Source organism: Diplotaxodon limnothrissa, linkage group LG5 (genome assembly GCF_057381915.1).
Source record: "Diplotaxodon limnothrissa isolate DT_005_m linkage group LG5, D_limnothrissa_male_GT1.1, whole genome shotgun sequence".
Taxonomy (NCBI): domain Eukaryota; kingdom Metazoa; phylum Chordata; class Actinopteri; order Cichliformes; family Cichlidae; genus Diplotaxodon; species Diplotaxodon limnothrissa.
This window is the reverse complement of record NC_140600.1, coordinates 34,706,188-34,728,971: the sequence shown is the minus strand read 5'-3', so window position 1 is coordinate 34,728,971 and position 22,784 is coordinate 34,706,188. Positions and strand designations below refer to the sequence as shown.

Genomic DNA, 22,784 nt, shown 5'->3' with positions numbered 1-22,784 from the left:
TATACGTTTTTTTAAACGGAGTATTTTTTTTAACCCTCTAACAAATGATATAAAGGGAATTAAATAATAATTTGCATATATGCGTTGTAATTTGTATTGTATTGTATTTTCTAAACCGGTCTCTCTTTTTTTGCAATGTTTTGCTTAATTAATAAAAATAATTAGTTCACGCTATTTTGACTCAGTATAGCTTAGCGGCTTCAGATGACTGGAAGGTAGCAAGGTTGCCAGGTTGAGATGTTGTCCTCTCGGTTTGTACGTAAAAATAACGAAAGCATTATAATCCCTGAATTTCGGCATTTTATAATATGTAATGTACTTCATGTTAATTTCCAAAATGTATGAGGATATGCTAAGATTATAATTATCGTCTAAATCTACACATTCGTGCTCACGGCAGCGTGAACGTTGTTGTTTTACCGGCTTGCGCAGACGGTTTCCTGGACTGGGCGGTCGTTGTGTTGGGAGGAGTCAGTCCCACATACCTGGCAACATCCACCGTCGCTTTGTTAACGCTTCATTGAGCCAAGATGGCAGATTTCGAAGAGCTCAGCGATGAAGAGAAGGTATTGCTATATTAATAATCCTCACAATAACAACGGTTTAGCTCTAACCTTTGTCGTGAACAATTGCAGACCTCGGAGGGATCTTTAAAGTCGCGTATGAATTTACCAATAGGGCTATGGTAGGTGTTTGTTGGGTGCTAGCTAAACCTAGGCAGGGCTGTATTTGACAGCTCGGAGCTGAAGCTGTTACGTTCTTATACATAGAGTAACTTAACTAAATTACTTGTTTTAAATAGAAGCCATATTCAGCGTACGGCTAACGTCGATTGCTGATTTTGCTCTTAACTTTGCAGTGGTTGACAACTGTTAAATCGAAGGAAGTCCAGCTACTTCCTGCATTTACACCAAGGATCATGACAGAGCATCGATAGCAAAACACCACCCACACCCTATTCACTTTCACGTTTAGCTTCCTCAACCGGTTTTGATATCGTAGGACGTTAAAGTTTGTGGGTATTTTATGCACTAAAGACCTGGTTTAGAAACGCATAAGGAGGGTAGGTCTTCTGCCTCCCTGCAGTGTTACTGAGCCTTGCAGTGACTGGTGTTGCTGTCTGTATCATGCTGCAACATGTTGTAAAATAGCGCATTGCATTCCTGAAGCTGGTATCTGGCCAGGAACTTAACTATTTAAGTATTGTTTCAGTGAATCTTTCAAAATAAGATTAATAGGTTGGTGTGATATCTACACTAAAATAATACATTTGAACTTGTCTGAAGAGTCTGCGTAAATAGTGTGTTCATTTGCGTTTGAATTACACGATGGAGAAGCTGAGTCTGAGCCTGAGAGTGTGCTGTATGCTCTGAATGCCACAATGCCTGCACCACTCTTAAACTGGGTTATTCATTGTAATGTCCCTCTGCCCTTTCAGCAGGACAGCCCAATTGTAGGTCAGTGCCAGCTGCAGCCTGAAGGCTTTAATAATTCTGTCTGCCTGACAGATAGCATCACTGGCAAAATCATACTACAATGTGATAGTGACGTCATAGGTTTAGTAAAGGGATACAGTGAAGGTGGCAAATTTGTGATTTTAAAAAAGGGAACTTGTAACCTCTATAGAGAACAACTTAACTTCAGATTTTACAATGAGCTGCCTGGTATAAATGTACAACTTGTGGTCCTCATTGAGTATTACTTTATGAGAGCATAGTATCTGCCTCAGTCAATTCGTTCTAGGGCTTTGACACCACATGCTTGCACATACATACTGGGTGACTGCTAAGAAAAGCCCTTGGGTGACATGTACTGCCATCTAAGGAGTGGCAGAAATAGAGCTAACCAGCCTCTGGCCAAGAAAGTTTGCCCAGTACTCTCTGCTTCACTCTAGTGGTTATTTTGCAGGTTTTAATCTGTTCATATAAATCACCTACTATATCTGTATCTTTATAAAAATGGATACTGTAGCAAGACTAAATAACACCAAAGTTTCTTAGAGATCAAGTGCAGATTCCCATTGATGATGTGGTACTCATCAACACATCTTATTTATTTCCAGGTCCGTATCGCAGCTAATTTTGTGATGCATGCTCCTCCAGGAGAGTTCAATGAAGTTTTCAACGGTAAACCCCGGTTACACCTTGTGTACTAACTGCAATCCATGTGCAAAGAAAAATGTGTTTATGGTTATCTTCCACTACTTGTTGTTCTCAGATGTGCGACTCCTGCTCAACAATGATAATCTCCTCAGAGAGGGTGCAGCTCAGTAAGTTTCCTTCTTTAGCTTCTTTCTTTTCTTTTCCTTTTCTTTTTTTAAAGGGAACCAATTATTACTCTACTCTCCTCCATTATTTGGAACATGGTCAATGTTCCAAATAATGAGATGACATGCTTATGCAGTCCAAAGCTTAATCAGGCTTCGGACTGTAGTAACTGCTGCATTTCAGACGTTGTTTGCTACACGTGGTTCTCCATGATGTCATTAAGATCTGCTATTCTTTACATTGTCAAAAAGGGCCAAGTATCAGATCACGTAGCACTACTCTAGAGTCTAAGAATAACAACAATGTTATAGATATGGATGCAGCTTATGGTTATATTGTCTTTTGTTATAGTGCCTTTGCCCAGTACAACATGGATCAGTTCACCCGTGCCAAAATTGATGGATATGAAGATCCGGCAAGTTTTGGCCTTTTCTTCTTTTTTTTTTTCTTTTCTTTTTTTTCTAAGCATTCAAATAAGTTACTATTATTATTGAATCTACAATTTAATTTATCGTAGGATGCTTGAATGAATTCCCATGGTAACAGCAGGTTTCTCTGTCTGGTCCCCTGCAGGTTCTGATAACAGAGCATGGAGACCTGGGTAATGGCCGTTTCTTTGACCCCCACAACAAGATCTCCTTCAAGTTTGACCACCTGAGGAAGGAGGCCAGCGATCCTCAGCCCCATCAGGGCGAGGCAGCCCTCAGCTCATGGAGAGATGCTTGTGACTCTGCTATTAGAGCATATGTCAAGGAGCACTACCCCAGTGGAGTCTCCACCGTAAGATCGCTCCCTCTCTCATTGCACTATGGCTGTCATGTTGAGTTTAAGCATAATAAGTCACCCACTCCTGGTTATTTGTTTCAGGTTTATGGGAAAACAATTGATGGCCAGAAGACCATTATCGCTTGTATCGAGGGCCATCAATATGAGCCTAAAAACTTCTGGTAAGTTGAGAAAGGATAATGATCTCTTTCTAAATGTCCTTATCAGATTTTCCCAAAGAATTATGTTGATGTAGTGTATTCGTAATGATGCATTTAGGATCGTCTTTCAAGCATAGCCTTCTGCGTTTTCCTTGCCCAGGAACGGTCGCTGCCGATCTGAGTGGAAGTTCAGTGTCTCACAGCCTACAGCACAGGTTGCCGGAGTCTTGAAAATACAGGTATGTTAAGTTTTTATTTGCCGGAATTTAAGAATATTCTTGATATTAGTTTTGTCTCAATGTTGTATTTCCTCTCCTTACCACAGGTACATTATTATGAGGATGGAAATGTACAGCTGGTCAGCCATAAAGATGTACAGAAATCACTGACTGTGTCTGTAAGTGTTGCTCTATGTCTGTGGGCTAAAGTTTAAGAACATGTTGATTTTATTTGGATCTGTTTAACTCATGTACGTTTATTTTTGGCAGAACGAGAGCCAGACTGCAAAGGAGTTAGTAAAAATTATTGAAGATGCAGAAAATGAGTACCAGGTATGTGGGAATTGCCTAAATTTGAGAGAAAAATAATAATAAAGCCACAGAAGAGCTGTGGCAAGTTGTATAAAATGTACTTCCTACTGGCTAAGATCCTCAACAAGCTGTGCACATATGTACAAAGAACAATAGGTGATCTTTAAAAGGGGAAGACTGATTGCAACACACTTTTTTTTTTTTTTTTATTTCCTAGTTGGTAAGTGAAGCTACTAATGGCATTATTTTTGTAAGCACTCTTGGCTGACAAATGACCATTGCAAGATTTTTATATATTTACACCATAGTGTTATAAAATAAGTGACAAAAGGTGTCCCGTTAAATAGTTGGAAATCAGAATCATTAATTAAATAATTACAGCTATTTTCAGGTGTTGAGTGAACATTGTAAAATAAAATAAAATAAAACGCATGTTTATTATTAACTGGAACTGACAGCTATTTCCAAGGACTGTATCAGGATATATACATAACGTCACTGTTTAGGCAACTGTTTCCCATCTTTTAAAAAAAAAAGCTTCAAAGGGCACCAGCAGCGCAAACAAACTGTAATTAGTGGAGGTGACGTCTAGCAGACAGCAACGGGCTGTAGCTGTCTCTGTCAGCACGCCTGTTAGCCAAAACATTCAAGCTCTGTAACTTTAAACGTTAACTGTGTTTAATTTATTGACTGAGATATAGAAAGAAGTTCACTTTTCTAACTATAAACATGCTTTTCAATTCAGGTTTATACATATGTATATCACAACAACAGTCACCTCAAGGTGATTTATACTGCAAGGCAAAACTCACCATCGGGTAATCCCCTAGGAGCAAAGCGCTTTGCAACAGTGGCAAGGAAAAACTCCTTTTTCACAGGAGGATACCTCTGGCAGAGCCAGGCAGGCAGCCATCTGCCGTGATTATAGGGAGACAGGGCAGAACACACATGCACACTTTTTAATGCTGCTAATTTTAACATTTCAGGTGGCCATCAGTGAGAACTATCAGACCATGTCAGACACCACATTCAAAGCCTTACGTCGCCAACTCCCAGTCACCCGGACCAAGATTGACTGGAACAAGATCCTGAGCTACAAGATTGGCAAGGAGATGCAGAATGCTTAGAGGAGAGGGTCTGCTGGGGTTACAACAAACTGATTGGGAAACTGGTAGCTGCGCAAACATGTGTGATGCAACCTAATGTACTGTATGTCCTTCCAGAGAATTACAGTTTTTGTTCAGCACTAAGAGGGAATGCCTTTATTTTAAAATGACATTGAGTGGTCTAACTGTTGCTCATTTGTAAACTTTTTTTAAACTAATAATGCCTTTAGTGACACTGTGAAAGTTTGGCTGGTGTCTGTCATTCAAATTCTCACAAATACGATGTACACAGAGTGGCTCTGGTCCCTCAGTGTTTCAAACAGACACATGGCCTCCATAAAGCTCCTTGATTTTCATGTAGCAACTTACACTTTCTATATAGCTAGAGTCCTCTAAGAGCTTCCTTACCTCTATAGTTTTCTTTTTCTTTTTTTAAACAGAGGGAAACTATTATATGCAGTTTGAAATGTTACCCAACTGGAGAATATAGCATTCCTTTGGTTGTAGCCAGCAGGAATACTAAAGTACATCTTTTCTTGTCCCATTCCTAGACACGGTCTTTTACCTGTCAAAGTTTAGTTCTTCTATTTCTCTCAGGTACTGAGAGATGACTTGAGTGATATTACTTTCCCCTGGCATGATAAAGTATTGGTGTCCTCTTGCCAGCTGTTTGCCTTTAGCTCCTGCTATATTTTTTTATACAAACTGTAAGTACATTTATTATTCATGAAATAAAAAAATTGCACAAAACATTTTAAGCACTTGTCATATATTTGTTTTGGTTTTTTTTTTTTTTTTTTTTTTTAATCAGTGAAATTATTTGCTTTCAGAGTTCAGGGTGGGGCATCTGGATCCTATCACAGCTGTCACATGATGTGAGGCAGGGTATACAGGGCTAACACATGGAGACAAATGACCATTCACACTCACATCCACGCATATGGTTAAATAATTTAACCATATGTGTGGATTTAACTTAAATTAGAATTACCTGTTAACCTAACCCCATGCTTATCTTTGGATTATAGAAGAAGCAGCAGTACCTGGAGAGAACTAACACAGGCACAGAAAGACCCCAAACTGGTTTTAAACACAGCCTTCTTGCTGTGAGACAACAGTGTTAATCACCACACCACCGTGCCTCCTCTATCACATATCATTTTTGATATTTCTAATTTAAATCTTGGACTCGGTAAACATTCTCTTATACCTGTGTGTGCTGCAGGGATTTCTAAAATGCTGGCTACAGACCAGCTGGCTAATTAGATCAAGTTTTTCTGTGCTCTCATCAAAGTATACAAATACAGATGTGTTATATACACTGATATGAAATAGATCATTATTTTTCTTTTTCTTTTTTCATGCACAGTGAACTTTGGCATACAGACAACATCTATTGTGAATAGTTTATGAAGATTATGTATCTTAAAAAGAAAAAAAAAAGCTGAAATAAGCGGTCTAAACAAACAGCCAATAGTTACTGTAGTGCCCCTATTAGATTTGTGCACTCATATTGATCGTAGAATGGGTTTATTAGGATTAAAGTATGAGTGTGTTTATGTTTACTTGGTTTAGTCAGATCGTATTTGCCTGTAATTGTGACATAAATTAAGACTAGACCAGACAGCAGTGGTGAGACCTTTATGTTACTCATGTCTAAGCAAACATACCATCGATGATGGTACAGAGTGACTTGCTGCTATTGTTTCTTTTCATAAACGAAATATTCTCGACCCTTTGTGTAAAACGCGCACTTGTAACAGTTAAATAGTTTATCATTTGCTGTATTTTTCTCGCTGTTTTTTTTTTAAATTATTATTATTTTTACCAAACAGTGCTAGTTGAGTGAGAAAATGGAGACGATACAAATGCCTTTTCAAATGTTTAAGCTTTTTGTCTTTAGCCGCGTCACCTCATTATTTTTTGTCGAAATAAGGAAAAATAGTACAGCACGGACATTTACTATTATGCAATAAAAAGATCTGATCAAAGACGAGCTTTCAAGCAGTGGTGTGGTGGCCGTGTGTAGATGCAAAACTATTGAAAATAGTGGATGTAACAAAGTTAGCCAATCGAAAAAAACGAGGAATTTTTTTTCTCCACCTCCCAGCTGTAATCCTTGTTATGAACGTAACTTATCCTAAAAGAAAGATATTTGTTTATTTAAAATTTTCTGTTTGAAATCGACGGAAACACGTCGTATCACGGAACAAACGCCAAACATAGGTTATATAATCCAGCCCAGGGACTGCCGAGCAATTACAGCTCCGAGGCAGCTCTCGCAAGCTACTTGTCATTCAGACCATAAATAAAAATGATAATTTATGCACTTTATTTTAATATTTAGAAACCGAACACTCCCCCCTAAATCATTTTATTTTCGAGCCACAGGATAAAGGATTTTGTTCTGTGCGGGAGTATTTTCATTCCACTTGCGTAGCGCATTTACAGATGATCCCTGACTGGGACAGTTGGCGAGCGTTGACAAAAACCGGGCTTTGCGCTAAATGCGCACAGTAGTAGATTTTATGCATCAGTTAGTAAACATTTTAAACCAGAGTATGAACAAGAAATCGCTGCTAAACTTCCAAACACCGTTAATTTGTGCATAGATTGCGCAAAAAATACACAGCACGTGGAAATTTCTTCCCTGTTGAGGCACATTTGCACCCAGGAGTCACATTAATACTCGAGGAAACAGAAGCGTTCTTTTCCAGCAGATGAACTTCCTCACTTTCTGTTAGTCGGCAGTCAGTGACAGCGGCCTGTAAAAGCACCTCGACATGCCGTCGCTTAAAGACTCGCTTGAATCCGGACTGGACTTCATTGAATTTCTGGGAGACAGGGTATCCGGCATCAGCAAAAAGGAACTTAAAGACATCTACAACTCCGAATTCAGGGGCAGGTAGGCTGCATTTAAACACAGTGTGTCCCACGCACCCGGTCTGCTTTGTGTCCAACAGCCTGTTTTTCCTGTGTTCGCAGAGAAGGAATAAAAGATCCCAACTTTTACAAAGTTCTCCTTGCGCTTGTGAAATTCAACAAAGCCCAGATAAGGCAGGGACAAGTCTACATTAATGCCAGACCTCAGGTAACACATATATAGTCAGTGAGTACAAGTTTCCCTGTGCCATATATTAGTCAGTGCTATGATGGGATGAGTTTGGGTATGTTTTGTTCCCATTCCTGGAAAATGGAGAATCAGAACAGGGAACTGTGCTGTTATTTTTGTAGTTTCGCGTGTACTGTGACCAATGGAGGAGGCCCCGGGCCACTCAGCCACAGGATCTGGGCTCTGGCCCTCAGACGCCAGCTGGGACACCTGCTGGCTCCTCCACCCCTGTGGCACCTGTGCTGACCCCAAAGAAAAAACTTGCATCAGAAATCCTTCACAAGTTGAAGGTGAACAGGTAAAATGCATTTTGAGTTAGTATTACATGTTTCTCTATCCCATCGTCTTTTTTTCTAATTCTCAGACCCGCCCTCATAAATGTGAATTTGCTTTTTCATGTAGGAGCATGATATAACAACAATAAAGCAGGGTGTTGCCGCACAAAAGACTACGTGAGATTAAAACAAGAGAGGAGCAGGGCGTGTTCGTTTAGTTGGTTTATATGACGTGAAGATTCGGAAGAAACGTCATGTTGAGCATTGCATAAAAAGTTTCACCTGTCCATTTTCTTCCACTTATCCAATTCAGGGTTATCCGAATTGGATAAGTGGCAGCTGGAGCGTATCCCAGCTGCCATAGAGTGAGAGGCAAGGTACACCACTATATGGTCAGGCCCTGACCATATAGTGGATTTTAATCCAGGGCCTTCTAGGAGTAGTACTTACGTGTGTGTGTGTGTGTGTGTGTGTGTAATTCTACATGTTCTTCCCATGACTGTGGGTTTTCTTTCATAGACAAAAGACACCCAGGTGTGGATTCTAAACCACTCTTAGGTGTAAGTGGAGCACATATTTTTGCTAGTGTGTCTGTAAATATTGCCAGCTGGCAAATGATAATATATGGGACAGATAAGACTGATTACTAGGGTTTTATATCGGCCAGTGATGGTTAATAAAATATAATTTCTCACCAACCATTTTGGTTTAGTTTTTAATCGCACATATTCAGCAACTTTAGTCCATGTTGACATGACAGCATTGCACAGTTGCTGCTTATCTCTGATGTGAATCTCCCATTCTACTACATGCCAAAGGTACCCCATTGGGTTGACATCTGATGACTGTGGACGCTATTTGAGTACCATGAACTCACTGTAATGTTTAAGAAACCAGTTTGAGATGAGTTAAGCTTTATGAAATAGTGCATTATCCAGCTGGAAGCAACCATCACTGTGGTCATAGTGGGAGTGACATGGTCAGCACCAATACTCAGGTAGTATACAGTGGAAATGCCCCCAAAGTATCAAGATACCCAAACGAGAAGTAGAACAAAATAAACATTGTTTTTTTTTCTGTTCTCTGGGGTGTCTAATATATGAAAGGGATATAAAAAATATTTACTGCAAAAGTGTTGAAATTCACAGATATTGTGATATCCTCCATATATATAAAAAAAAAAACAACCACAAAATAATGCCAAGCTGAACAACTTGTGACATACTTTTTTTTTAATGCAAATTAGCTTGAAGACATGAATGTTGTGGCTTGTTGGGAAGCATCCAGTTAGTTCTGATCATGAACACAGATTAGTTTTGCAGGACAAAAATATAAACATATTAAAAACACAAAAGTAGCTGACATAAAACAAATACATGGTAAAGTCAAATGTAATTTGCTGTTAGATGATGTCCAAGAGCAATATCCCATTAAAAGCGTGACTTGGCAGTAATGGGAAATGTCAAGACATCTGTAAAGATTGTGGCTAATGGGGATGGGTCAGTTTACACTTTGTGTTGTAATGGCTTGAAGTTATCAAATTACCCTCAGCCAGTCGGACTCTGCTTTCATATTATTATAGCTTATATAATGGCAATATATAGCTTTGCAAAAGATGTTTTGATAATATTTTATTGAATAGAATGCCTTTATTGTCATTGTACGTGCACATTGAAATTATGGGTGTTCCATGCCAACTGTGCAGGAATAAAATATCATTAGTAAGACAGCACCCCTTTCACACCTGTGCATTTTATCGTTTTTAATATAAAACAGTGACTATAGCCGATTAAAATACTGGATTTAGTGCAGTCAGACCTTTACAACAAATCATATGTGGGGTTTCTGCGACAATCACAGCAAAAACTATTACCAAATATATTAACCACATCGTCATGCGTATCTATCATTCGGTTTTTAACTATGGGATATCACAATATCTGTAAATTTACCACTTTTTATGGAAGAATCTCTTTCATTATTATTATAGACTTTATAGAATATGAAAAATGTTGATGTACTTTGATTTATCTTCAGTAGGGGTATCTCAGTATTTTAGAGGCATTTCCACTGTGCCAAGTTAGTGCAAAGAAAATCTCCCCAGTGCCATTACATATAAACAACCAGCCTGAACTGTTGATAAAAGATGGGATAGATCTCTGCTTTCATGCTGTTTTTGCCAAATTCTGAGCCTAGTGTCTGAATGTCACAACAGAAGTGGAGATTCCTCAATTCAGGCAATGTTTTTCAAATCGTCTGTAGTTCAGTTTCAGTATTAAGTGATTGTTTGAGTTGCTTTTACGTTCCTCTATCAGCAGACGCACTTTTCTCCTCTCCCTTATCTTTTCTGCCTTATGTCCTTGTCTAGTCTCGTGTCTTTTTTGTATTACTTTCCCTGGAACACTCTCTCACAGTCTGTGTCTAAAACCTAAAAGAGAATTATGGATTTGATCAACTGGTCTCTTAATGCTATTGACACCCTTTAACGAGAAGTCTGGGCTCGGGAGAACCCGAGTGCCCTGGAGGGACTTTCCCTGCCGGATACACGATGGACGGGTGGCAGAGGATCGTGTGCCTGGCGGGACTGTCGATCGAGGGCGCTGAAGATATCTACCTATTCGGAACCATGATAACAGGGTTCTTGCTGATCGGAGCTGGCTTGGCCCTGGCTTATCGGAGAATTAAGAGAGCGGAACCAGCTGTTCAAACCCCCACAAGGCTGCCCGCTGGGATTGGAACGACAGGTGCGACTTCTCAGAAAGGGCTCACTGAAGGCAGCATGGTTAAGAGCTTGGAGGCGCTTACGACTGCAGTGAATGCTCAGAATAACACCTTTGAGCGTATGTATGTTGGATTACATCAGGAAAGAATCAACTCAGAACAACATCTCTGGGCGGAGCTGGATTACACCTCGGATCAGTTGGCTGCGGTCGTGAGGTCTCAGAATCTGCTATGTGAGCAAAAAGAGTGACAAGACCACAGAATCGACGGCTAATAACATCACGGAGAAGCTCACAGCTATTAACGGGAGACTGAGAGACCAGTGTCGGAGTGTTAAAAAACAGCTTGAAATTCTCAATTACCATCATAACCCGGCTACCCCTTCGGCGCCAGCTCAAGGCTGAAGCCGAACAACAACTCCCTGATAACGACTGTGTTGAGTCTGGTCTGTTCCTTCCCATTCCCTACAAGGCCACCTGGGTTGGCTGGAAGACTGTTTACTTAGCCTGGCAGGGCGAAGGACACTGCCTCAGCTGAACTATGGACACACACACACATACATATACTGATACTGATAAGCACTCACTGACGCATCACCCTCCCTACCCCGGATCCAATGCCACCTCCAACACTTACCTCCCCCATGATGTGGACATCGGGTCAGCTGGAGGCGCAGTCGAAGATTGTAGCGGTCCCAGATCAGATGTACACACCGGAACTCTTTCCCATGTTGCTTGTCTGTGTTTATTGTGTTATGGTGTGTTGATATCTGTGCATTCCTGTATTATCCTTTTGTGTTGCACATTTCAATGTTTTTTTTCCTCGCTACCTAGCCTGACCTGGCTCCCCAATGTGATGTTTGTATTGTATGTACGGTCGGCAAGGTCTGTCATCTCGGTTGTGGGCAAAAGACCTGCAACTGACAAATAAAGGCTATCTCTCATCATCTCATCTCATCTTATAGTCTGGCCATCTCCAGTGACCTCTGGCATCAGCGGGGCATTTTTGCCCAGAGAACTGAAGCTCACTGGATATTTGATCTTTTCTAGACCATTATCTGCAAATCCCAGAGATAGCAGTGTAGAAATATCCCAGAAGATCAGCATTTTCTAAACCTAACCGTGCCACATTCAGAGTCCCTGAAAGCACCTTTCTGACCTGTTTTGATGCTCAGTTTGAACCTTAGCGGATGATCTTGACCGTATCTACATGCCAAAATGTATCGAGTATCTATCATGTAATTGGTTCATTTAAGATTTTAATGTATCTCTTATTGCATCAGCATGAATAAATATAAGCTGATAACTTGGTATCACGAATCAGCTTAAAGTTCAAAAGAATAACCTTGAATTAAAGTAAGATGCTTGCTAACACTAATCAGCTGCCTTGGCTCATACAGGAAAAGGGGAAAAAACAAAACAAGAAACTACAAGCAGAGTGGGAGGGGCCTTAACAAAAGAAATGATGTTGCACAGTTTGTCCATTAGAGAGCACTAACAAGTTAATTTTTCAACATCTGTTTCAGAATGGTTCTTGTCATAAAAGCAAATAAGAGGCCATGTTAAGACTCGGGGTGCGTTTGCCTGTTAGTGATGTGCAAGCGCACATTATTGATAAGGGTGTAATGTGCTTGTGTTTATGTCACAATTCTTCATTTTTAAGTGACCAAGAGTGGTTTAACAAGCACTTCAGATACAGATACACAAGTTAAAACAAAGTAACTTTATCATGACATTTAGAAACTTGCAGATTTTGTATTTGATTGGTAACCCGTGGAGTGAGGCCGGTGCAGGGGAGAGCTGCTTTCTCTTCTTGGTATGACTGAGGAGTCTCTCTGCTTCACTTTAAACCACCTGCAGATGAGACAAAGACTGACTCAAAGAAAACAAGACATGAGCTAAAAAAAAACCTTCATGACATTCCTGAGAACTGGCTTTATCAGGAGGGTTTTTTTTTTTAGAACTGATAATCAGCACTTTGTTTTATGACATACAAGTCAAAGGAAAAAGATAGAAGATGATGATGAGATGAGAAGTTCCAACTGTGGTAATTTTCCAGAACTGTAAAACCTGTCTGTGAGTTACACTTTTGTTGTTTCGTGATCCTTTTTTAACTTCCCTGCATAAATACAGTCCTGTGCAACGTTTTAACTGCACAGCAGTTTTAATCTGAGTCAGTGGTGGAGTATTCCTGTGTAAACTGAATCGTTGCCAGTTTGGGTGTCAGTGATTTACTGATATCACTCAGTCACAAAGATCATATAGTCCATGATATGAATCCACTATGCAGTTAAAAAGGCTTCTTTTCAAGAGCATCTGAGGTTTGTTTTTTATTACCTTCTACCTGTTTAATAGCAGACAGTCATGGGATAAGTGGAGTTGATGAAACGTTACGTTTTATTTACCAGGTACACTGGTTTTTCAGTGATTCGGCACCATCTTGTCTTGTCGTTGTTAAAATTGCAGCCTGATCTTGATTCACCTGCAGGAAAGAGCATACGGCTGATAAGGGCGGCATCGAGATCACATCGGACCCCGTGGAGAGCGGTGGGAAGGTTCAGTTCGCTGTGGATCGCCTGCGGGAGCCGTTCGTTGTCAGGTTCCACATTGTCAATAAAGGCACTGACAACATCCACTTGACGTACTACACTGCCCTGCACAGGATCCGCTGTTTCACTCTAGAGGATAAGAGGAGAGTGACCAGAGCATCTCCGCTGTTCCTCTGTCCTGGTGAGACACTGATGACTTCTTCTCTGCCTTTAGAAATGAGAGAAATAAACTAGCTAATGTTCACAAATTCTTCCTTTTTTTTTCTTTCGTCTTTTTTTCCCTCCAGGAGAGAGCTATGAAGTTGAGGTTAAGTACATTCTGAACCACTATGGATATTTCCCTGCCACAATGTATTTCGAGTTCTGCCCAGATTTGCCTGGATCGGTGCCCTTCTGCATTGTCAGGGAGATAGAAGCTGCAGCCCAGACTCCACTGGCTGTGGAGCTAGGGCCTGTGGCTCCTTATAAACCATTTCGGGTGGCTGCTTACAAGCCTGTTGACACCATTATAGTAGATGGAGTACCACCTGACAGGTAATGAATTTCAAAACTGATTGTAAAAATTACTTTGAAGCATTTTTGCTCACTTGGACTTTAGATCAACAAGTTGTCCCTGAGGGTTTAGCGACCGTGTGTCTTCTGAAACTGATCACAGCCATATGGTGTTTTGTTTTCTTCTTCTGCAGTTCTGTTGTGCCTTTGAAGATGGCAGTGAAATTAGGAGACTACAAGTATCATAATGACCTGAAGGATTTGGCTAGACGAAGGATGGAAGACTCCGAGTACCTCTCTCCAACTGCCAAACAGAAACTTGCATCAGTGAAGTAAGCAAATCACCCAATTCATTACAACCAGCTATGCGTTTTCTGTGATGAGTATTTTATAGAACTAACCCAATGTTAAATGCACCGTTTACCTCTGCTTTGACATCCAGGGGTCTCCTCAGTTGTCCCTTAAAGATGAAGAACTACTCGCATCGGTTTCATCTCCTGCTGCACCTTGAAGAGATACAGATGGAGGTTGACATCCGAAAGTATGATCTCCTCAATCAAACCATGACTCAAGACCAAGGCAACAGAAAACTCCTGAAACTCAGAGTAAAGAGATTTTAATTAGAACACCGTCTGCTACGCTCTGTGTTTGCAGTGGCTCTATTTTTGCTGGAGCAGCTGGCATCTCTGAAGCATTGAATTCACTTGTAAATTGTGCTTCTTGGCAGTTAACTTCAGAATGCATTTTATTTGTTTGGGACCTTGTATTCTTAATGAAGGAGCTAGATGACCTTCCTCCCGTTTTACTTGTACAGATGATTATACGATCTAGTTCTCATACACAGATTTGTTTATTTAGCTTGTCATATCTACCCATCTGAATCACCTGCAGACTTGTAGTTTTTTTTTAAAAACATATCAATGGCCCAACATCGATGTTGTCCGACAGGTTCCTGGTGTCGCTGAGAATCGGCCATCTGTGCTTCGAGGAGATTGTCTGAGAGTATCCAAATCTGAGGACACCGTCCAGCCCATTACTGTGTATACCGGATATGTTCACAGAGTAGAACTGGACAGTGTGAAGCTGGGTTTCTCAAAAAAGTATGAGCTAGAATAATGATATGTTGACTAAGAACTCACAATGAGAAACTTGTTGCTTACTTTTCAATCATTTCAGGTTGTTGCAGATCTTTATCAGCAATATGAAGTTTAATGTGGAGTTTACTCTCAACCGGTACCCTTTGAAGCTACAACACAGGGCTGTAGACCTGGCAGTAAAACATCAACTTGAGGAGGTGCTGTTTCCGTCGGGTGCAGCAGTGGCTAGTGTGCCCATGCCTAAACTCAGGTCCGGTGCCTATTTGTATGCACTGCATCATCTATAAATGCAACACTTAACCACATTTAATGACAATAGTGATAATAACTTTATTTGTATAGCACCTTTAAAAGTTACAAAGTGCTTCACAGTTTTGGATCAAAACACAAAAGTGAAGATAAGGGTAGATCCTCAGAAATGCTAACGCATGGTCTTTCATTAATACATACACACTCCTGTACATATATATTAGAAGGAAAAACAGACCACAAATAATGAAGAGACCAGCTGCATTAATAAGGTCTCAGTAATCTGCTATATTTGCGAGAGCTTGGCCATGTAGGGTTTTATGTTACGGATACATTGAATTGTACTGTGTCCTACTGTATATTCTGCCTGGTACTGGTGGTAGGAGAACAGTGAGCTTCTGAAAATGAGAGTGTGGCCTCAGCAGCATTTCTCTGTTGTTTTCCTGGGCATTTAGCCACTATGTTGCATTAACAGGAGGGATTACTGCTCTTTGGTTTAATGCCATAAACCAAATGGGCACAAGGTGCATAACAGGTTTTTAAACACACATTTACACACCTTTTATGCTAAGTGTAAAAAGTCCATTTCTACATCTCTTTCCAGGATGTTTAATCGACAGCTGGAAAACAACCCGGAGCAACATGCTGCAGTCCAGCGCATTGTGGCTGGATCCTCGAAACCAGCTCCTCATCTTGTGTTTGGGCCTCCTGGAACTGGAAAGACAATCACTGTGGTTGAAGCAATCAATCAGGTATAAAGTTACATGCAGTTAAGATCTGTATGAATGAGATCTTCAGAGATTAATCAGATATCTTACTTGTGAGTTGCCAGAAAACATATTCGTTCTTCATTGGCTGTTACATTGTAACAAATTTAAAGCTGTTGGATTTTGAACAAGACATTTGATATTGTTACTTTGAGTAGAATCTTTGATATTTACTTTATTATTCCATCCATTTATTTTCTTGATTCCTGGTCCAGTTCAGGACCACTGGAGGCCTAGAGCCCATCCCAACGGTCATAGAGACACCCTGGACAGGTTGCCAGTGCAGGACTGGAATCAAACGAATCTTTGGCTAATCCATAGTTTAAGTTGGTGTTTTTGTTTTGTTTTTTCTCACAGGTCTAAATTGGGTAAAAGGTTGATGGGTGGTTCTTTGGCGTTTTTCTACTCTGAGCACTTAATGTGCTTTATATAACTTGCCTCATGCCCCCATTCACACATTTATGCTAAGTGCTTTTTTTGTCTAATATTCACACTTCATGAACAATCACATTCAGTATCTTGGCCTACTTTGGGTTGCAGCCAGGGATCAAACCATGAGCCTTCCAGTTAACAGGTGACCTGCTCTACCCCGCGACCCCGCGTCTATACAAGTAACTTACACAAGTAAGATTTCTCTTTGCAAGACAAATTTTGCACAGGAATCAGCATGTGTTGGCATGTTTGTAAGGTGATTCCCAGATATCTCGCTGTATATTAGAAACACACTAAGAGATTTTTCTTTTTTTTGAACCAGTTGCTTATTTGCTCTCGAGTATTATGATTATTAGTACTTTCAATTTAGAGATTTTACATTGCCAACAAATGTCGCAGTTGGCACAGTTGCTTTACAGCAAGGACGGTCCTGGAGTAGGCATGTTCTGTCCATGCTTGCCTGGGTTTTCTCTGGATACTCCAGCTTCCTCCCACAGTCCAACAACATGTGAGTTGGGTTAATTGGTGATTTTTAAATTGTCCACATGGGTGAATATGAGTATGAACAGTTGTTTATCTCTCTGTGTTGGGCCTGCAAAAGACTGGTAAACTGTACAAGGTGTAAGCTGCTTTTCGTTCTGTGACAACTAGGATGCGCTTCAGCCCCGCGGTGACTCTGAACTGGATAAATGGTGGTATATTTTGGAATTGATTCACTTCAGGAAACACTAAAAAAAATGGAAACCAAACTTTAACATAAAGGGCTTGCAAAATTCAACAATGCTGTAATTTGTGATGTTATCTGTGATGTTGTAACTGTTTCTCAGAAATTTGTACTTACTATAGGACAAATACTGTGGCTGTATGTCCTTGGTGCAATGTACTTTGAATTCTGTGCACATCTGCCAGGTTAGGTGCCTTTCTGAAATAAGTGACAGCCGCAGACCGGGTCCTGCTGGGTGTGAGGCAAAGGCCTGTGGCTCCCTATAAACCATGTTATGTCTTTGCACACAAGCCTGTTATTATTAAGTAATGACTTTTATTTTGCTCGTCTTGTCAGGTCAGCAAGGCAGATCCATCAGCCCACATCCTCGCCTGTGCACCTTCAAACAGTGCATGCGACCTGCTCTGTGAGAGACTACAAGTAAACATGGATTCTCATCAGATTTACCGCGTGTACGCCAACAGCCGAGACCCAAACAGCGTTCCCAAGAGTCTGCTGGTGAGCTACATATGGACTAATTGTGTATCCATATATATACACAGCCCATAATGTTTAAAAATTACATGTGAAATAGAGTGCCATTGCATTCTCTTGTCTCAGCAAGCCCCATAAATATGCCCGCATTTTCACTAAATTCCTCATGATCACACTGAGGAATCAATGATTGTAATCACTATGGGAAAGCTGAACAAAAGGTTACGTTCTCATATTTTTTTTGGTTCTTTCAGAAATACTGTAACTGGGACGAGAGCAAAGACAGCTTTGTGCCTCCACAGAAAGAGGTTACGATGAAGTACAAAGTCGTAGTTACAACTATGGTCACAGCTGGCAGGTAAGAGCCAGTGTGTGGCATGTAAAGTGTCCATTATGATGTGTTTTTAAACACTCTTTGACATCTGGCACATTTTTCGTGTTATGAGCCATGCGGCACTTGATTATGCTGCTGTGTGTTTGTGTCTTTGTGAGGCTTGTGTCTGGAGGGATTCCAGTTGGCCATTTTTCGCATGTGTTTGTGGATGAGGGAGGCCAAGCTGTAGAGCCAGAGTGTGTCATTGCTATTGCAGGTAAACTATGAATGTCTGAACTACATGTTTTTCATCATGATGTCCTTCACCATGCACACTAAGCAAATATGTAGGACTCCCTTCATTCATTTGCACGTTAAAATTAGAAACATTCAGATCTGTGAGTGATGCTGAAAGGCTTCACTCTCAGACTGCAAAATGGGAGTTTTCCTTCCCACTGTTGCCATGTGCTTGCTCATAGGGGGCTTTGTGATTGTCACCTCAAGGTGCTTACGATATAAAGCGCCTTGTGGGGACTTTTGTTGAATTGGCGCTACATAAATAAAGTCTTTTGTGAAACCTTCAAGAATCTGAAATTCTTACATCCAACTTCCTGTTAAATATGTTTTTTTCCATTAAATCTGGTATTAATGCAGTACATGGACCTTTCATATATACACTTATCTGATTACAGAACTTTATCCACACCCAGCTGCTTTATACATGTTTTTTGTTTTCTCCAAAGCTAGCTAAAGGCTGTAAAATAAATAAATAAAATGTATGGGTTAAGACTTTTACAGCTTACAAATTCTGCATATATGTGACCTTAAGTCAGAGCAGTTGTAAATTAATTTGTTCTTACACATTACACTTCCTCAGTAAATCGGTTCTCGTGATTAAAGGTCATAACTTGCAAGTGCTGAAATTGATGCACCTTGTTACAGACTCATTTGTTGTTTCATAGGTCTGCTCGATGCAGAGAAAGGTCAGCTGGTACTGGCAGGAGATCCTAAGCAGCTGGGACCAATCCTTCGATCTCCTTTTGCAATAGAACATGGACTCGGTAAGTCCAGTGGTCTCATTTTCTTTTCTTTCTGATCAGATGGCGTTAGTTGCATCACTGTGTATCCCTGGCAGTTTTCACTGGTAATAGTTTAGGATCAAATGAATGCTTAGTGCTGCTTCAGTTATTTGAGTTTTTCTCAGATTAACATGAATTCAAATCTGTATCATGAATGCTTTTTAGGGCTTTCTCTACTGGAGAGGCTGATGAGACATAATTCGTTATATCAGAAAAATACAGACGGGCATTTTGACACTCGCTTTGTCACCAAACTGCTGCGAAACTACAGGTGGGTCTTTCAGCTATTGCTTGTCAAAGCCATTTTTTACTTGTGCTGCTGTGTTAATCACCAATAATGCTTCATCGTTTTTTTTATTGTTCTTCTTTTTCCTTCCCGTTCACTCAGGTCACACAGTGCTATTCTGAAAATCCCCAATGAGTTGTTCTATGAGAATGAATTGCAGGTGTTTGCTGACCAATGGGAGCGTGAGACCTATTGCAACTGGGAATACCTTCCGAAGAAGGTGAGGCCTCGGGAACTTTTCATTTATTTTGTTTGGTTTTTGGTTTTTTCTTGTCCCCCTAAGTCATCCGCAAAGCATATGATTAGATGCAAAGGTGTATTTGTCAACTCTGATTTCATCATACATTAATTTAAAAATAAAAAAAACTGTGATGAACATGAATAAATAAAATAGTAAAGTGCATCTGAGCTTTACAGATGCAATGTTTGCTTTGAAAGTGATGAGAGAGAAGTAAGGTCAGAAGGAGTTTCACTGTGTCTGTGGATCTAGAGAAACCATGTGATAGGGTGCTAAGAGAAGAACTGTGGTACTGAATGAGGAAGTCAAGAGTGGCAGTGATGTATGTGAGGGTGGTGCGGGACGTGCGTGAGAACAGCAAAACACTAGTGAAGTGTGTGGGAGTGACAGATGAGTTTAAGGTGGAGGTGGGATTACATCAGGGATTAGCTCTGAGCCTCTGCTGACAATTGAAGTTACACAAGAGGACTGTGATGTTCACGGACAACACTGTGATTTGTGAGTAGAGGAAAGGTGGAGGTATGCTAAAGTCAGTAGAAGCAAGATAGATGACATGTTTGAATGAGAGGGAGCAGAAGTAGTGAAGCTGGGTGAGATGGGTCTCGTCTATGCAAAGAACAAAAAAGTGCACAAGAGAGGTGAAGAAGGAGGCGCAGGCAGGGTGGAGTGGGTGGAGACAGAGGGCCAAGCTGGAAGTTGCTGGTACATGAGGGACCAGATTAGAAATGAGTATATCAGAGGGACAAGTTTGGTTGACTGGTTTTGGAGACGAAGTTTGCAGGGGTTTGTTTTGGAGATGTCCAGAGGAGGGATAGTGGATATATTTTGGATAAAGGATGCTGAAGATGGAAGAAAAAAGACTGGCTGAAACAAAAGTAGATATTAAAACATGAAAACAACTCATGTTGTAAAAGTACAATTTTTCTTAAAACTTCATAGACCTTATGGGAGTGCTCACGTGTACAATTCATGTGTAGTTTTAATTCACATTTATAATTTCACTAAGGAGTCAGTCGCCAAATTGTATTTGAACCATATTTAACAAGAATAACTGACAGTGCTACCCCACTACAGGGTTTTCCAGTGATCTTCCATGGAGTGATGGGCAAAGATGAGAGAGAGGCGAACAGTCCATCTTTCTTCAACGTGTCTGAGATTGAAGTCCTGATCGACTACCTCACCAAACTGATGGAAACGCAAGGAAAGAAGGGTCTCCCCAAACTGTCTGCAACAGACATCGGAATAATCGCCCCCTACAGAAAACAAGTGAATATGCATGGTGCACATTTGTGTTAAATGACTGAGGATAAAAGGAGGTTGTTTGGTTCATTCATAATTTCCCATGACTGCTTTTCTTTTTGCTAACAGGTTGAGAAAATCCAGAAGGCCCTGAGATTTGTCCCAGCGCTGAGTCGCTGGAGTGATCTCAAAGAGCTGAAGGTTAGCAGCTCTGCTGTAAACGATCTGTGTCAGTTAATATGGTTATATGCCCCCATGCAAACCTAAGATGCTCATTTACAGTGTCTTCTAAATTGTTTTAATAAAATGTAATCAAAAGATTGATCTGCTGTTTATTTCTAATCAGAAGTGTAATTTAATTATTGAGGATGCATTCAACAGTTATAAGATTAAAGTTTTATTAGATGGTAGATGGTAAAGTGCAACCCCCCCCCTTTTATAATATCAGGTCGGCTCTGTGGAGGAGTTTCAGGGACAAGAGAGGAAGATCATTATGGTCTCCACCGTCCGTAGCAGCATCAACTATGTCAAGATGGACAGAGACTTCAATATTGGGTTCCTGTCAAATGAAAAGGTTTGTCACATCATTTAAGCTTATAAGACAGCCTGCTGCTTCTTTAATGGTTGAATAAATTACTAATATATTCTTTTTTTATATATATGTATTCACTTGTAGAGGTTCAACGTAGCCTTGACGAGAGCCAGGTCCCTGCTTATAGTGGTGGGAAACCCTGTGATCCTCAAGAAGGACCCAACATGGGAGAAGTAAGCGAAGGCAAGATGTTTTGGGAGGCACTGAGTAAACGTAGTGATTACCGAAAGTGAAACCTCATTGTTAGCTGACAAAACAACCTCAAATTGTTCACTTTGTTGCCATTTTGGAGCCTTTGGGCTGTATAAAATTTGCCCAGTTAACAAGGAGTGCACATTTCTTGAGCATTTCTCACTCACGTTTTCTTAATTTTTGCTTTTTTGTTCACAGGTTCATCAGCTACTGTGTGAAGGAGAAGGGCTACACTGGATTTGAGTTCAGCGATGTGGAAGAGGAAGATGATATTGTGTCCAGACTGGCGACGCTGAAAATCAACATGGATTCTGAATGTGAGTACAGCTTTATCCTCAGTAAGACTGCAGCAGACAGTAGACTCGACAGTTGCATGTGTCTTTTTCTCCAGACTTTAGGCTTTATTTGCTGAGGTAAATAGTTGCATGATTGAAACCTTAAAATGTAAAAGCATTTAGAACAAAACATTTTCCCGGTGAGTCTCCAAAAGTTGATTCTGTTCATCTGGACTTAGCGTTCCCAGTAAGTATTCTTCAAAAAAAAATAAAAAATAAAAAATCTTTTGCTAAGATTTTGTCCGTCTTTGTTCTAGGTCCTGTTCCAGAGGAGAGTGCCATTCAGCAATTTGTGGACCCTGGGTGGAAAAATGAGCATTAACATTTCCTCTAAACTAGGACATAGCGTCTGCGACAGATGGATTTAAAGCCATTTGAATGCATAGCAAGTGTCAGTCTTTTATTTTATTCTCTGTCTTACTGCTTCAGCACATGATTTAAGACCATATCCTTTTATGAACCTATTTAAGTGCAATAAATGCTCCTGTTTCTAATCACAGTGGCAAAATGAAGCAGTGAACTTTGGCTTTTTACACTTACCTGGTCTGTTTATTTAGCCCAGTTAACATAACTATGGCTGTACAGATGCTAAAATGTCCTACAGATGGGAAAAGAATGGAAGATCATTTTAATACACTGATTCATCACCGTATGTCTTATGACTTATGTCAATTCAAAACTTAAAAAAAATAAACTGACTTTTTGATCTGCTGTATATTATATTACACCGTGGTGCCTGATCATTTCCTTTAGCAGCATCGTCCTGTTCAAGAATGGACTGAGGAGACCG

The 22,784-nt window shown here is 40.3% G+C and overlaps 2 protein-coding genes across 2 annotated transcripts; both read left to right on the top strand.

The window, feature by feature from the left end:
• Positions 1 to 513: 513 nt before the first annotated feature.
• LOC146632725 (F-actin-capping protein subunit alpha-1-like) lies at positions 514 to 5,569 on the top strand. The gene is made up of 10 exons (XM_085354628.1): positions 514 to 566; positions 2,063 to 2,126; positions 2,218 to 2,269; positions 2,619 to 2,682; positions 2,841 to 3,047; positions 3,135 to 3,214; positions 3,354 to 3,432; positions 3,519 to 3,590; positions 3,682 to 3,744; positions 4,710 to 5,569. Exons 1-10 carry the CDS (start codon positions 531 to 533, stop codon positions 4,848 to 4,850), a joined length of 858 nt encoding a protein of 285 aa, XP_085210754.1. The 5' UTR covers positions 514 to 530; the 3' UTR covers positions 4,851 to 5,569.
• A 1,785-nt stretch (positions 5,570 to 7,354) lies between these two features.
• Positions 7,355 to 22,687, top strand: mov10a (Mov10 RNA helicase a). Its single transcript, XM_085354627.1, has 22 exons — positions 7,355 to 7,734; positions 7,815 to 7,920; positions 8,064 to 8,239; positions 13,425 to 13,666; positions 13,773 to 14,019; positions 14,172 to 14,309; positions 14,420 to 14,582; positions 14,926 to 15,077; positions 15,154 to 15,324; positions 15,928 to 16,075; positions 17,583 to 17,744; positions 17,975 to 18,078; positions 18,213 to 18,310; positions 18,996 to 19,094; positions 19,278 to 19,383; positions 19,501 to 19,618; positions 20,711 to 20,902; positions 21,005 to 21,076; positions 21,324 to 21,449; positions 21,552 to 21,640; positions 21,858 to 21,976; positions 22,252 to 22,687. The coding sequence occupies exons 1-22, from the start codon at positions 7,613 to 7,615 to the stop codon at positions 22,314 to 22,316; spliced, it is 3,015 nt and encodes a 1,004-aa protein (XP_085210753.1). The 5' UTR covers positions 7,355 to 7,612; the 3' UTR covers positions 22,317 to 22,687.
• Positions 22,688 to 22,784: the final 97 nt, after the last annotated feature.